General features: G+C 36.4%; 1 protein-coding gene across 1 annotated transcript in view; it reads left to right on the top strand.

Moving 5' to 3' along the window:
* The window catches only part of Scn7a (sodium voltage-gated channel alpha subunit 7), an 85,238-nt gene that overhangs the window by 11,345 nt on the left and 58,998 nt on the right, over positions 1 to 14,895 (top strand). The window contains exon 2 of the mRNA XM_029537080.1: positions 12,930 to 13,177. Coding sequence (XP_029392940.1) covers positions 12,944 to 13,177 — 234 coding nt within the window. The 5' untranslated portion in view covers positions 12,930 to 12,943. The remainder of the gene's footprint in view (positions 1 to 12,929; positions 13,178 to 14,895) is intronic.

Here is a 14,895-nt window from a genome sequence, read left to right as displayed (position 1 = left end):
CTCTCTCTCTCTTTCTTTCTTTCTTTCTATTTTCTTTATTGGATATTTTCTTTATTTATATTTCAAATGTCATCCCCCTTTCCTGGTTTTCCTCCCAGAAACCCCCATCCCATACCCCCTCCCCCTGCTTCTGTGAGGGTGTTCCTCTACCCTCCCACCCACTCCCACCTTCCTGCTCTTGATTCACCTACACTGGCGCATCTATCAAGCCTTCATAGGACCAAGGACCTCTTCTCTCATTGATGTCTGACAAGGCCATCCTCTGCTACATATGCAGCTATAGTCCTTAATTGGTGGCTTAGTCCCTGGGAGCTATGGGATGTCTGGTTTGTTGATATTGTTGTTCCTCCTATAGAGTTGCAAACCCCTTCAGCTCCTTCGGTCCTTTCTCTAACTCCTCCATTAGGGATCCCACACTCAGACAAATGGTTGGCTGCCAGCATCTTCCTCTGTATTTGTAAGGCTTTGGGAGGGCCTCTCAGGGAAACAGCTCCTTCCAACAAGCATTTCTTGGTATACAAAATAGTGTCTGGGTTTGGTGAATGCTTATGGGATTAATCCCCAGGGTGTTTCATTCCTTCTTAAAAAGGGGAACAAAATACTCACAGGAGCAAATATGGTGACAAAGTGTGGAGCAGAGACCGAAGGAAAGGCCATCCAGAGACTGTCCCACCTGGGGATCCGTCCCATATACAACCATCAAAACCAGACACTATTATGGACGCCAAAAAGAGCTTGCTGAAAGGAGCCAGATAATAGTTGTCACCTGAAAGGCTCTGCCAGTGCCTGACAAATACAGAAGTGGATGTTCACAGCCATTCATTGGACTGAGCCCAGGGTCCCTAATGAAGGAGCTAGAGAAAGGACCCAAGGAGCTGAAGGGGGTTGCAGCCTTATAGGAAGAACAGCAATATGCCTTGCATTTCTTATCAGTTCTAGCATTACTCTTATTTTCATGATTTCCACATTATAGATGAGAAAATCAAGGTATCAAGAGGTGAATTACCTTGTATAAGGTCAAAGATGAATAAAAGTATGGTTTATAAATTGCAGAACCATTTACAATGAGTGAGCAGTATTTAAAAAATAATAACTCAGCACTGGAGAGATAGCTCAGTCCTTAGGAGCACCGGATGCTCTTCTAAAGAACCAAAGTTTGATTTCCAGTACACAACCAGCTGGAACTCTGGTCCTAGGATAGCCAGGACACACTTTTGTCCACTGACGGTACTTTATACCTTTGGTACATAGATGTACATTCAGGTAATACACCCATACACATAAGAAGTAACTAGTTAACTCAGTTTAACTAATTGTTTAAGTAAATTTTAAAAAATAGAGCCTAGACATGAACCTAACTCTACTACTGAACCTTCCACACATGTTGAATATCTATTTAAACATAGCAAGGGTTGATGATCAATACATCATCAGTAACTGTACATACAATGCCAATTTCATCATGTGCTTATCCATCTACATATATTTAAAAACCAAGTTTCAATTCTTTTTTTTCCATTTTTTATTAGATATTTTCTTCATTTACATTTCAAATGCTATCCCCAAAGGCCCCTATACCCCCCCTGCCCTGCTCTCCAACCCACCCACTCCTGCTTCCTGGCCCTGGCATTCCCCTGTACTGGGGCATATGATCTTGGCAAGACCAAGGGCCTCTCCTCCCATTGATGGCCGACTAAGCCCCCCTCTACTACATATGCAACTAGAGACACAGCTCTGGGGGTGCTGGTTAGTTCATATTGTTGTTCCATCTATAGGGTTGCAGACCCCTTTAGCTCCTTGAGTACTTTCTCTAGCTCCTTCATTAGGGGCCTTGTGTTCCATCCAATAGATAACTGTGAGCATCCACTTCTGTATTTGCCAGGCATTGGCATAGCCTCACAAGAAAGAGCTATGTCAGGGTCCTGTCAGTAAAATCTTTCTGGCATATGTAATAGTGTCTGGGTTTGGTGGTTGTATATGGGATGGATCCAGTCTCTGTATGGTTCTTCCTTCTGTCTCAGCTCCAAACTTTGTCTCTGTAACTTCTTCCATGGGTATTTTGTTCCCCATTCTAAGAAGGAGCAAATTATCCACACTTTGATCTTCCTCCTTCTTGAGTTTCATGTGTTTTGCAAATCATATCTTGGGTAGTCTAAGTTTCTGGGCTAATATCCGCTTATCAGTGAGTGCATATCATGTGAGCTCTTTTGTGATTGGGTTACCTCATTCAGGATGATATCCTCCAGATCCATCCATTTGCCTAAGGATTCATGAATTTGTTGTTTTTAATTGCTGAGTATATTCCATTGTGTAAATGTACCACATTTTCTGTATGCATTTCTCTGTTGAGGGACATCTGGATTCTTTCCAGCTTCTGGCTATTATAAATAAGGCTGCTATGAACATAGTGGAGCATGTGTCCTTATTACAAGTTGGAACATCTTCTAGGTATATGCCCAGGAAAGGAATTGCTCGATCTTCGGGTAGTACTATGTCCAGTTTTCTGAGGAACCACCAGAGTGATTTCTAGAGTGGTTGTACAAGCTTGCAATCCCACCAACAATGGAGGAGTGTTCTTCTTTCTCCACATCCTTGCCAGCATCTGCTGTCCACCTCATACCAGTCAGAATGGCTAAGATCAAGTTTCAATTCTTATTGCATATCTTTTAAAACAGTGTCCAAATGACCTTGTATCTAACTCCTAAGAATTCTTTATGGTACATTAACTAAATGGGAATCACAGTTCTTTATGGCTTCCCAAAGGTAAAATTCACAAATCCTAAGATTCTGAGTGTCACTTTGATAGGTATATTTACCTCTGTGTTCAAAATTCATAAGAGATTTTTCCCATTTCCACCAATCCTGGCTCTCCCTGATAAACACTGCCACACTGCGACATTCCCAACCTTTTCTTAGAAGTTGAGTTACTCAGTGTATAACTCTTGGTATGTCTGTTGATCCGGGTGAGTTCTGGGGAAATTATGTCTACTGGTAGATCACCATGTGCACTGCTACAATGCATTCTGTTACATAAATTTTATTCTATAAAAATACCACTAGTATTTTATCTTAATCTATTTTGATAGATTGTTTCCAGGTTTTGGTAATTAAGCCAGGTTTTTTTTTTCATTTTTATATTCATGTACCATGTCTCTTTTATTTTTTTAACCTCATTTATTAATCTTAAATGTATAAATATTTACCTGAAGATATGAAGTCATCTCTGTCGTATGTTCTTTGCTCTGGAAGATCTTTACTGAATATAGAATTGGAAGTTTACAATTGCTTTTCCTTGTATACCTTAACAGCATTGTTATTCTTTGTCTTGGCTTCCACTTCTCTAAGAAGAATTTAGTAATCACTCTTGCTGTTATCTTCTAAAACACATTTCATCATTCCTTAATTGTTTTCAAGATTTGGCTATTATTTAATTTATATCACCTAAACATTAAGGCTAATATTTTACTTCTGGATTCATTTTTAAATTACAGTTTTTTTCTAAAGGTATTATTTCTGTGGGTTGTATTTTAAGTCATTGTATAACAAATTTCAGGGAATGGGAAGATGGTTTTTAAGGTATTATGCTTAACCAAGAACAAGGACAAGAACTTAAGTAAAAGCCAGGTTTTGTGCACACGCATGATCCCAGAACTTAAGAGTGGGCTACGTGAAGATTTAGGGATCCCTGGCCCTAGGGCATTCTTGTCTTTAAAAATGAAGGTTAAAAAAGCTATTGAGAAAAGACACCCTAATATTACCTTCTCATCTCCATATATACTCACATAAGTGTGAGTACCCACCCACACACTTGCACACTTATGAATATGCCACACACATAAAATGCACACACATAATATTCAGGCATACAGGAGCACAAACATACATGTGAGCATCCAGTGTCTGAAAATAAGGAAAAGAGATTCAGCTGATTTTCCAAAATACATGGTCTTGTATTTGAACTTGCTTTCAGTGATTTCTATCATCATATACTTTGGTATGCATACACGCCAAAGCAAATATATGTCGATTTGTATATACAACACCTGTACCCAATAGAATTTGATTATCTTTATCAACCTTCAGGTATATATTTATAATTTCTCACTGAATTTCTAATTTGTATATGTATCTCAAATTCAAAATTATTATCTTTTTCCTAATATTTGAATTAGAATTTCCTGTGTTCTACAATACCTTTATAAATAGTTAATAATCACCTTCCAAATCTTATATATCTTACAAAGTTTTGTCATTACTTCTACCTGGACCTAGAAGTCAACTATTAGCATTTAACATTTAAAGGATATTAAAGAAGATATTATCATCAAGTTACTATCTATTTTTACCTTTAAAATTTCTAAAAATACTACTGTGGTTTGGGAAGAATTAATAATATGTAGGAATTCTATTTAAATCCTATCTGTATGATTTTGGATGATGTATCTGAGACCCTCCAACCCAGAATGCTTCCTAGAAATGTTGTAGTGGCTTATGCTACCAAGTGTTTCTTATTATGCTTCCCTGCATATTAGTCATTGGTTCACTAAACTAGAATTCCTATTATGTTTATTTACTTATCACATGGAATATTCATGTGCACATGTGTTCATGTGTTTGCATGTGTGTGAATACACATGTGTATGTGTTATATGCATGTGTGTGTGCCCTAGATTGACAATGGTGTCTTCCTAGATTGCTTGCCACTTTTTTTACCAAGGCAGGACTCCCACTGAATCTAGAGTTATATATTTAGCTAGTTCAGTTAGCCATTTTGAGCATGGAACTCCCTGTCTCTGCTTTCCCAGCGCTAAGGTTATAGAGGAGCCGCCATTACTATGGCTACCTGAGCTACAAGAACTTCATACACTGAGACATTTTTCCAGCCTCTCTGTTTTAAATTATTATAAATAAATGAATGCATGCTTGCATTGAGAATCTTTTTTCAGGGTTTAAATTTATACCATATTTTTTCCATTTGAATGATTAAGCCATCTAGAAATGGATTTGGTTTGCATGAACCAGGTAAATGGGAAGTTCTCGGTTCCACATCTTGCTATAAGTGCTTCTCCAAACATGAAGAGGACATAAAGAGCCCTTAAAACTACACAAAAACCCACCATAGGCATAAAACGTATATAGCAAATACTCAAACTTCACAGTTTGTACAAAAATAGTAGAGCTGGGGCCACGTGCCCTACATCTCACAGACCTAAATCTTAATGAAAATTGTGAATGGCAAGCAAAATTGCAAACATGGCTTGTAGAGGAGTGAAAGGAATGTAAGATGACTGATGGCCCCTGTATGCAAAAACACTGAAGGAAAAAAATCATTTCCCATAACCGTTCTTTTGTTAAATTTAATTTTCCACTCAAGTTTGGAAAGCACTCCTTAATATCTACATATCTACAACCTGCCAACAGTTCAAACTATGCTTAATGATCATGCCAAGGGTAGCACTGGGGAACAGAAAATTACATTATATATTAAAGTAACTTTTAAATATTCTTATTTACATCAGTAAGGAGAAAAAGTCCCAGCTAAGTCCACAGTCAGTATCAATTAGAAAAAAAAAAAAACATTCCAAAGAACAGTCATAATTCTTCAACTTCAGGAGATCAAGCATGGAGTGCCAGACACTGTGCCAGGCTCTGATCCTGCCTCCTAAACTGCTGAGTGTTGCCACAAAATCTCTGCTCCCTTCAGAAATTGATTACCCATGATACCTCCTGCTTGGTCTCTTTGGATCCATGTTCAAAATCTTGAACAGATGCACTTGCTTGGCATCCCAAAGCATACAGTTACTTAAATCTAGCAGGAACCAAATAAGTTATTCTCCCAACTACATAGCTCTTTCTTTTCAGTTGTTGTCCAGGGAGTCTCCTAACATGACTTACAGAACTACAGATTCCCTAAATCCAGAGAGTGGATTGCATGGTAGCAATCTCTTGTCCTCTTCAAACTAATGTCTACTTTTCTTGTTTATCTTTCCCTAGACCTACCCATTTGCCATTCGCTTGTCAACTGTAAAGTGATTCAATATTATCTCTATTTTGAACATTTCTGGAGTAGCCACACTGGTATATCAGTAGTTTATATTTGCCTAATCTATTTTCAGTTCATTTGGAGGATTTATTTTAAGCACTTCCAAACTGAGATCTGAGCACAATTGTGTTAGCCTTGCTCTCCACCAATTACCCAGCTGTTCCATGATAGACAGTCATAGGAGAGACCAAGAAACACTTCCTATATTGTAAAATGATACTCACAGGGAAAATATGAAAGAAAATAAGAGAACTTGACAAATTTATCTTAGGAATGGCAGTAATTCAGTAAGAGTGTTCATAATTACAGTTACCACATTCCTTTGATAAATTTATCCATATTATTTTTTAAATTTATTAACTTTTTCTGTAAGATTATACTCTACAGCTTTTCTGATTATTCAAGAGAAATGGATTCCATTTTACCGAAGTTATACAACTGCAATTGTGATATAATTATTGCCAAAATCTTCCTCTAGCTATTCAATTTTTAAGAAAGGCTATCTAATGGGCAGATTAACTATTAATCTTTATTTTCTTAGACACTGATGCTGTATTAAGATGGCTCAAAAGAAAGCAGAGTGCCTGGACCATGTTATATAAAGTCCCCACAGAAATGCTTTTACTGAATTATGTTTTAATGATTAATAATTCAGTCTGCACTCTAAAAGTCAGAGGCCTGCCAGTTTGCTTGATAAATGTTTGCTTTGCTTTTCGGTGCATAGAAGACAAATGCCTGTTGTTCATTCATTCTTCGAGTCAACAACTGTGTAAAGCTTCTTTCACTGTCAGAGTAACTCCTGAAAGTCATCTGAAATAAGTTGTTGCAGTGAGGGAAAGAGTGAGTCTCAATAAAGACTGCAGTATGGCTAAGGGTTTCTGCATTATCTGATTTAATATTATAGTATTTTATATTGCATATATATGAAGGATTTGTAATTTGACATATGTGGAAAGACGCTGAGAATTTTACGAAAGTTTCATATATACTAGCTAATAAAAGAAGGAATCATTGGATTATTTTTCTGAATAGTCCAAGAAGGAGGGTTATATTGGGAGTGTATAATAAAGACAAAGAAACCAGAAAACGAACAAGCAAAACATAACCCGACTGCCAAATTGAATCTCGAGTCTTCAATGAAGTGCGTCTAGACTATTTCCATTAATGACAGCATCTTACAATGAGCTTAAAACATCTCCTCCTCCGTGTCTAGTGCTAAAAAAATATAATTTACTAAATTATATTTAATAATTTAAGAATTATGAATATAATAGTGCTAATAAATATAATTTTAATATATGTGAGCTTAGCATTATTGGCAAGCCATCTAAGAGTCCCTAATGGCATTATAAGAATTATTTTAGGCTGGGTGTGATGGTGCCATAAGGCTAGGTGGTCTTTATTCAGTCTGAGCCAACCTTTGTACCTTGTGTTGCTGTACAAAACTTCAATAAAAGTATCTTAACATTTGACTGCTCTAAGATTACATGATGTTGACATTACCAATCAATGTTTGTATACATTGCAAATGTCTCACCCAACAACCAGTAATTTTATGCCTCCCATATCTACTTAAGGTGAGGCTTGGTGCCCGCATCAATTCATTCAATATTAGAAAAGACTTTATCCTAAAGGCAAGTCTGTGCTGCAATTGGCTCATTGATTCTATTTCTTCCTCTATGATAAGACAGGTGTCTAGTTTCTACATAAAGATTTTAGATACTTGGAAGCAACAAGTTTCACTCTGTGCCTTTTCTGTGTTACTAAATTACACCCCCCACATTTTTAACCAGACTCTCCATAGTTCATTTTATTTTAATTAAAAATTTTCATTTGGTTTTGTCCAGTTTATCCACTCCAAATAGAATTGGATTCTTTCTCAGTCTTCTGTCAACACAGGGTAACTTTATGTTTTCTTTATTGGCAAAAGAAACTGGTATTGACTTATATTCAAATTTCTATTAAATAAAACAGTTTGACAGTTTCCTGTGTTACAAAGCATATCTCTTTCCTGTCATATTGTATTATATGGGTATTTCTAGTACAGGTATCTGAGTCCTATATGGACTATTATACATATGATTCTATTACCTTTGATACACAAACCAAATTTATCACAAATAAAATTTGCTGTAAGGGGTTGGAGAGATGACTCAGTTGTTAATCTCACCAGAGGACCCGTATTTAATTCTCAGAACCCATATGATGGCCAACAACCATCTAAAATTCCAGTTTGAGGTGATCTAGTGCCCTCTTCTGGACTCAACAGCCACTGCATGCACAGACATAAATCCAGAAAAAAACACACATATTCTTAAATTAAAACTAAAATTTAAATCTCAAAAATTATAATTAATTTCTTATCTATTATGTGCCTATTATTGTGCTGGATCTTTTGCCAATGTGCATAATGTTATCTCTAGTAACAGGAAAAAAATCTCAGTGTGTGACTGAAAATAATCAAGTTAAAATATGTAATTAACTTGGCTGAGATCTCTGTAAACAATAGGAACAATTTCAAGCTTGAATGTAGATATACCCAGTTTTAAGCTTTGTGGTTTTATTTGTTTTATTTATTGCCCCTAGGCCATTTCCCACTATAACTTAAATTGTTTTTCAGTCTAAATTCAAAAAAAGGTAATAAAGGGTTGAGTGGGTCATAATCATTGGTCAGAGTGGCCTGGGGAAAACCTGACAAACACATCATATTACAATATTTTTCTAGCATGTATGTTTTTTATGTTGCACTGTTTTAATTATTTTATTTTATTTTATATTTTATGTCCTTACTAAGTAAGCAAGGCTTATAGTAAAAAACTAAACATTACCAGTATGTGAATGTGAAAAAGTCTTTTGTATTTATTGACTGGTTGATTCATTTTGGGTAAAGAATTTAACTAATTATAGACATTCACCCTTCAAATTTCATTTTTTTCACTTTATAAATCAAAGAGGTGGTTAGGAAATATAAGAACAGCATCAGATAACGTTTGACTGTGGAAGGAAATAAAGGGAAACCAAAAGCACAGAAAAATAATTCAGTGATTCATTTGGGTGTCATACTGTAATGTGACACAGTAATGAATGTGATAATGAATTAATGAATTTTTATAAGCATCAGTCATTAATACAGCAGTTAGCACAGAGATACCTGTGTGGAGTATAATTTTATAAAACTCATTAAACATTGTATAATAAAAATATGAAAAGAAAACTGTTTCCAGTAACACAAATCACACTCATTCAAAACACTGTAACATTCCAGAGTAAAGTTTATTATATGACGTGTTGCTATGTGTTGAGCATGAATCTCTGTATGCACACTTTGTGCATGACTCAGTTGTTAATCTCACCAGAGGACCCGTATTTAATTCCCAGAACCCATATGACGGCCAACAACCATCTAAAACTCCACTTTGCAGTCGTTCAGTGAGTATCGGTCAGTTTTAAGTATATATTGAACAACAATTTTTGGAAAATACTTGATGTTGTGGTAGACAGTTTTTAATTTTATAACATTCACATAGAGTGAGAGCTCCGCATAACCATCTGATGAAATATAGATTATGAACATATACTGGAAAGTTATGTGTACAATATCTTGAAAAGGAGAGCTACCTAGATGTCCTTGAGGTGATGGATTGGTAACGAGAATGTGCTACAAATACAATGGAATGTTATGAAAAGAAAACCTTCTGGTGAATGCATGGAACTAAAAAATGCATTGACTGATATCACCCAGGCAGAAAAAGAAAAACTGCCACGCCCTCTTTCTCTTCTTGGCTGGGTTCTAGCTCCAAACCTTCGGAAATACTTATTTTACCTGAAATAACAACAGAAAACAAGAAAGTAAGAAAGGAGACCATGGTGGGGACAGAATGAAGAGGGAAATGTTAAAGTACACCAGATATGCAGGCGAGTGAGAAAAACTGAAAGAAAGGGGAGGGTGGCTTTAATTACAGGTGGAAAGGACAATACAGCTGGAGAGGTAGGGAAAATAAACAAATAGCACTAACCGTGTTTGATTCATGGAGTCATTCTCTAAAATTACAAACAAACACACACATACGCATATATATGTGCATACATATGTATAAATAGCTACATAGATAGATAGATAGATAGATAGATAGATAGATAGATAGATAGATAGATAGATAGATAGATAGACAGACAGGTAGGTAGGTAGGTAGGTAGGTAGGTAGGTAGGTAGGTAGGTAGGTAGGTAGATAGATATGTAGACAGACAGACAGACAGACAGACAGACAGACAGACAGACAGACAGACAGACATGCCTCACTAGACCATAGATAATCTAACAAAAATCTCAATACCAGGCATAAGAATCCTTTCAAGTTGTTGGTTAGGAAAATCCAAGAGACTTGTCAAACATTATAAGTTATTGCTGCTCCCCATAGATGCCTTCCAACGGTTGAAATCAAGTCTCTGTTGCAGAAAGCATGAGGCATTTCAGACATAGAAGGCAAGGGATTCAAGCTGGATCTAACCTGAAGTCCTCTCCCCAAGGACAAGCTTTGGTATAACTGGAAGGTGCCATGCAAAATGGTAAGGGATTGGGGCCAATAATAGTCATGCACAGGAGTGATGCTGATGAACCACAAGTCAGTATATCCCTAAAACTGCAATAGTGACACTTATACCTTAGCAGTAATCAACAGCTGCTTACTTGGACCTAAGGGCCCTTTATCAGGGTGTTATCCACACCTAGTACTGGATTCATAGCCAATAACCCATGGCTATTGTGACCTTGGATATTAGATGAGAGCCTGCTACTATCACTCCCATAAACTCATAATTCCTAGATGCATTACAAATGTCTATTCTCGTGCACACAGAGAAGTGTAGATAATCTTCACTCGAAGAACTTATTTTTACAACAGGAGCCATTACAGAAAGTCACAACTAGTTACAGCATAGAGAATAACTGGTTTGGGAGTGTCCACCCTGAGGTGAGCAATCTGCAAAACAAATCCTACACATGAGGCTCAGGGAACATCGTGGATGAGTGGCCTGCAAGACGGTAAAACCAGAGGACCAGGATGTCTGCCTTGAGACTGTGTTTTCTAGATATGGCAGTGAAGCTACACCCATAAAATTTCAACCTGGCTGCCAGAGCAAGATTTGAACAATTCCAGCACCAACTATCTATCCATCCATTCATCCCTTGCTAATATTTACTCTCTTACTTTGCCTTCTTACATACCTACTAAACTGAACTCATTCAAAATAAAACAGTAAGAATATTATGGATGATTCTCTGGACCATACATAACATTATAGTCTCCAAATTCAAATTTAGACATTAAGATATAAAAATTTAGAGACTATCCCAAACTGAATTGGTACATTTAGGAAATCATTTCTCAATTTTATAGAGCTTTACGCCATACAGAATTTTATTATACTTAATATTATACTCATTTGGAATTTTATTTAGTCCCTAATAGAATTCTTTTAATTGTTTTGATATTTCTGTCTCTCTATTATAGTACATAACTTTTACTGGTGTATGAGATATTTTAGTGCTAAAGTCTAATTATTTTCTATGTACTGCATATAGTCATCAACTAGTCTTTTCTTTTATAAATGGTCTTCAATTATTCTGGATCCCACACTTTTTCTGTTTAGATTTGGATTACTTACTGCCAATTACTACCTGTGTGTAAAGAGAAATTGGCTTATAAAGTTACCTTGCTTGTTTACACTTTGTTACTCTATAACAAATTGCTTAGTTACAGATGTGGGTTCTTGGGAATAATTTGTTTTCTTCACCTGCAATAGTAAAATGTTTTTCATATAAAGGTATTAGTGAACATACTGCTTTGTCATGATAATTTGCTAAAAGCAAAATAAAATGTAATCATATAGTTTTTGCTCTTCCTGAAAGATTTTGGTGGACTAAATAAGCTGTGGGAGAAAAAAATTAGAGTTGTTAAAGTTTTCTCATTGGAAATTTGCACCATCCATCCATAAGTACATGTAGGTGTATGTATGTAAAGTGGTTGGAGCTTTGTTCCATTCAACCAATTTGTGAATGTGTGTGTGTGCGTGTGTGTGTGTGTGTGTGTGTGTGTGTGCGTGTGTGTGTGTGTGTGTGTGTGTGTGTGTGTGATTCTTCTACCTCCCTTTTTTTACCAACCCAAGATAATCAAACTTTACTCTCACATAGAAAAGTCTTCTGAGTGATCAATTGCCGACCCTACTACCTCACCTTAGTTTACCGACCTGTGGAAGATGACCTTCAACGGTAGAGATTAAGGAGGTCTAGCTGAAATGTTTCATTGAGCTACATATTCATGGATCAGTTTTTGATGGCAGAATTTCAGGCTCCTTTTCTCCACTGCCAATATTTTTATAAAACGTAATTTTAAAATTGTAGTCTTTATTGGAAGCAATTCTTTTTTTTTACTTATTATTTTATTTTATTAGATATTTTCTTTATTAACATTACAAATACTATCCTGAAAGTTCCCTATACCATACCCCGCCCCTGCTCCCTTACCCACCAACTCCCACTTCTTGGCCCTGGCCTTCCCCTGTGCTGGGTCATATAAAGTTTGCAAGACAAAGGGGCCTCTCTTCCCAATGATGGGAAACAATTCATCTTATAGCTGTTGTCAAGGACAAAACTTTTCCACTCCTGGGCAGTTTTGCTGTTCCCTTCCCTCACTGTCAGGGAGTTAAAGGGGCAGCTCTTCCCCAGACAAGGGGCCCAGGAGATTACTTTAAGATAATTGTTCTTAAGTCTGAAATGGCAGGGAGAGCCCCACTTCCAGATCTCTTCATGAGTTCAAAGAGCATGTGACAACTTACTGATAGAATGATTTTACATATGGCCAAATTTTGTATATTTACTATTTCACAGGTACAAAACTGAAAATGTTGACTTCCCCAGAGCCGAAGGGCCTTGTCCCATTTACGGCAGAGTCACTTGAACTTATAGAAAATCACATTGCTAAAAAATGCAACGAAGATCCTGAAGAAGAAGGTTTAAAGCCAAGCCGTGATCTAGAAGCTGGCAAAAGACTTCCATTTCCCTATGGAACCCTTCCTCAGGGAACTGTGTCAGAGCCCTTGGAAGATGTGGATCCATACTACTATGTTAAGAGAAATGTAAGTATTAACTGTTATCATTGAAGCTATATTTTACTTCGCTTATTTTCAGCCACTTGAAATTTAATTGAGATAAGACTTAAAGAAAATTAATAGAGAAGGAATTCTTTCATAATCTATTCTTTGTGAAGTCAACATACTCAAGATGGTTAAACCTGATAAAATATCTAAGTAATATGTTATGGTTAATGACCTTAGTATATATACTGCTATTCTTAATATAAGCGACTATTGTGAAAATATGCTAATTACCTTTTTCTGATTAAGAATTTTAAAACAATCATGAAATATTTAGAATATGGACAGAAATTTCAAACACCTTGATAACTTACTAGTCAAAATAGTACATTTATTTTTAATCATACATAAATTCACAAATTCAAACCTCCCTCATTTACAGGAAGACTTTAGAGACCTAGAAATTATGTATACACAGGCACACCCAAATACACACACACACTCAGACACACACACACACACACACACACACACACACACACACACGTACACACTCCCAGAATAAGCACAAAATAAGTACAAGAATGATTTCTGTTAGAAAATTCAGAAATGCAGATTGAGGAAGATAGATGAGTCCTTGTTTCAAAAGCACAATTTGGGGACTGGAGAAGTGTATCAGTGTCTAAGAGCACTGGCCATTCTTCTAGAGGTCACAAAATTGATCTCAGTGCCTGTACAGCAGCTCACAACCTTTTGTAACTCTAGTTCCAGAGGATTTGACCTTCTTTTGGTCACTGTGGGCACTAATGCACATAATTCATGTATGCACAAAGTGAAGATATCTATATACTTGAGACGAGATAAAATTTTAGTTATAGTTTACAGAATACTTGGAATTTTGATAAAGCCAAGGTAGAACAGTTTATGGACAAATGGAATGGCAACAACCAAGATTGATTCTACAAGGAGGCATAGAAAGGGCAGTGCTATTACTGGAAAATCAGTTACGTTGTTGACTGTGGCAAAGATGAGAGAGTGGAGGTGTCATCATGGAATTACTGTAGTAGACAGGAACATTCGGGGTGAATTTGGCAGGTCAATAAAACCAAGCTAACATCTTTCTTAATTAGAAGAGAAATAATCAATACAGAAAATAGAAGAGAGCATGAAAGAGAGGGAGAAATAGAAGGTAGAGAAGAGGAGAAGGAGAGAAAGATGAGGGAAAAGAGAAGGGGTGAGAATGGGGAGAGGGAGAGAAGAGAAATAGGGAGAAACGAAGAGAGGGGAGGAAGGGACTTGTATACTACAGTTAATTTACCTAGTATACAAACTGATAGTCCTTAGCATAAATGGCTTTTGTTGAAATATGATGATTATTGTCTTCTAATTATCAATTTTTTAAAAAATCGTAAAATATTTACACTATAGGAGAGAATGAGAGGAGGGGGAGGGAAAGAGCAAGAAGGAAATAGAAAGGGGGGAGAGAGAGCCCTGCAGTCCAGTGTCTTATGTCAGGAAGAAAAACAGCAGGATATGAATGATGGGTAATGCCAATGTTCACAGCTTCAAAGAGTGAAGTTACATTGACAAAAAGTGAAATAACGTTTGTCTACTAGCATCTTGATATTCATGTATCATATTCACTGTTTTTATATCTAATGAGGAGATCAAAGTGAATGAAAGTATCTACAGAAAAAAATAACATTCGTTGCATAACTGCTCCTCTAATACTGTCATGGTGTCACTTGAAATAGTTTAAG

Source organism: Mus pahari, chromosome 3, assembly GCF_900095145.1.
Source record: "Mus pahari chromosome 3, PAHARI_EIJ_v1.1, whole genome shotgun sequence".
NCBI classification, from domain to species: Eukaryota; Metazoa; Chordata; class Mammalia; order Rodentia; family Muridae; genus Mus; species Mus pahari.
The sequence above is the reverse complement of the archived record's forward strand: the minus strand, read 5'-3'. Positions and strand labels throughout refer to the sequence as shown.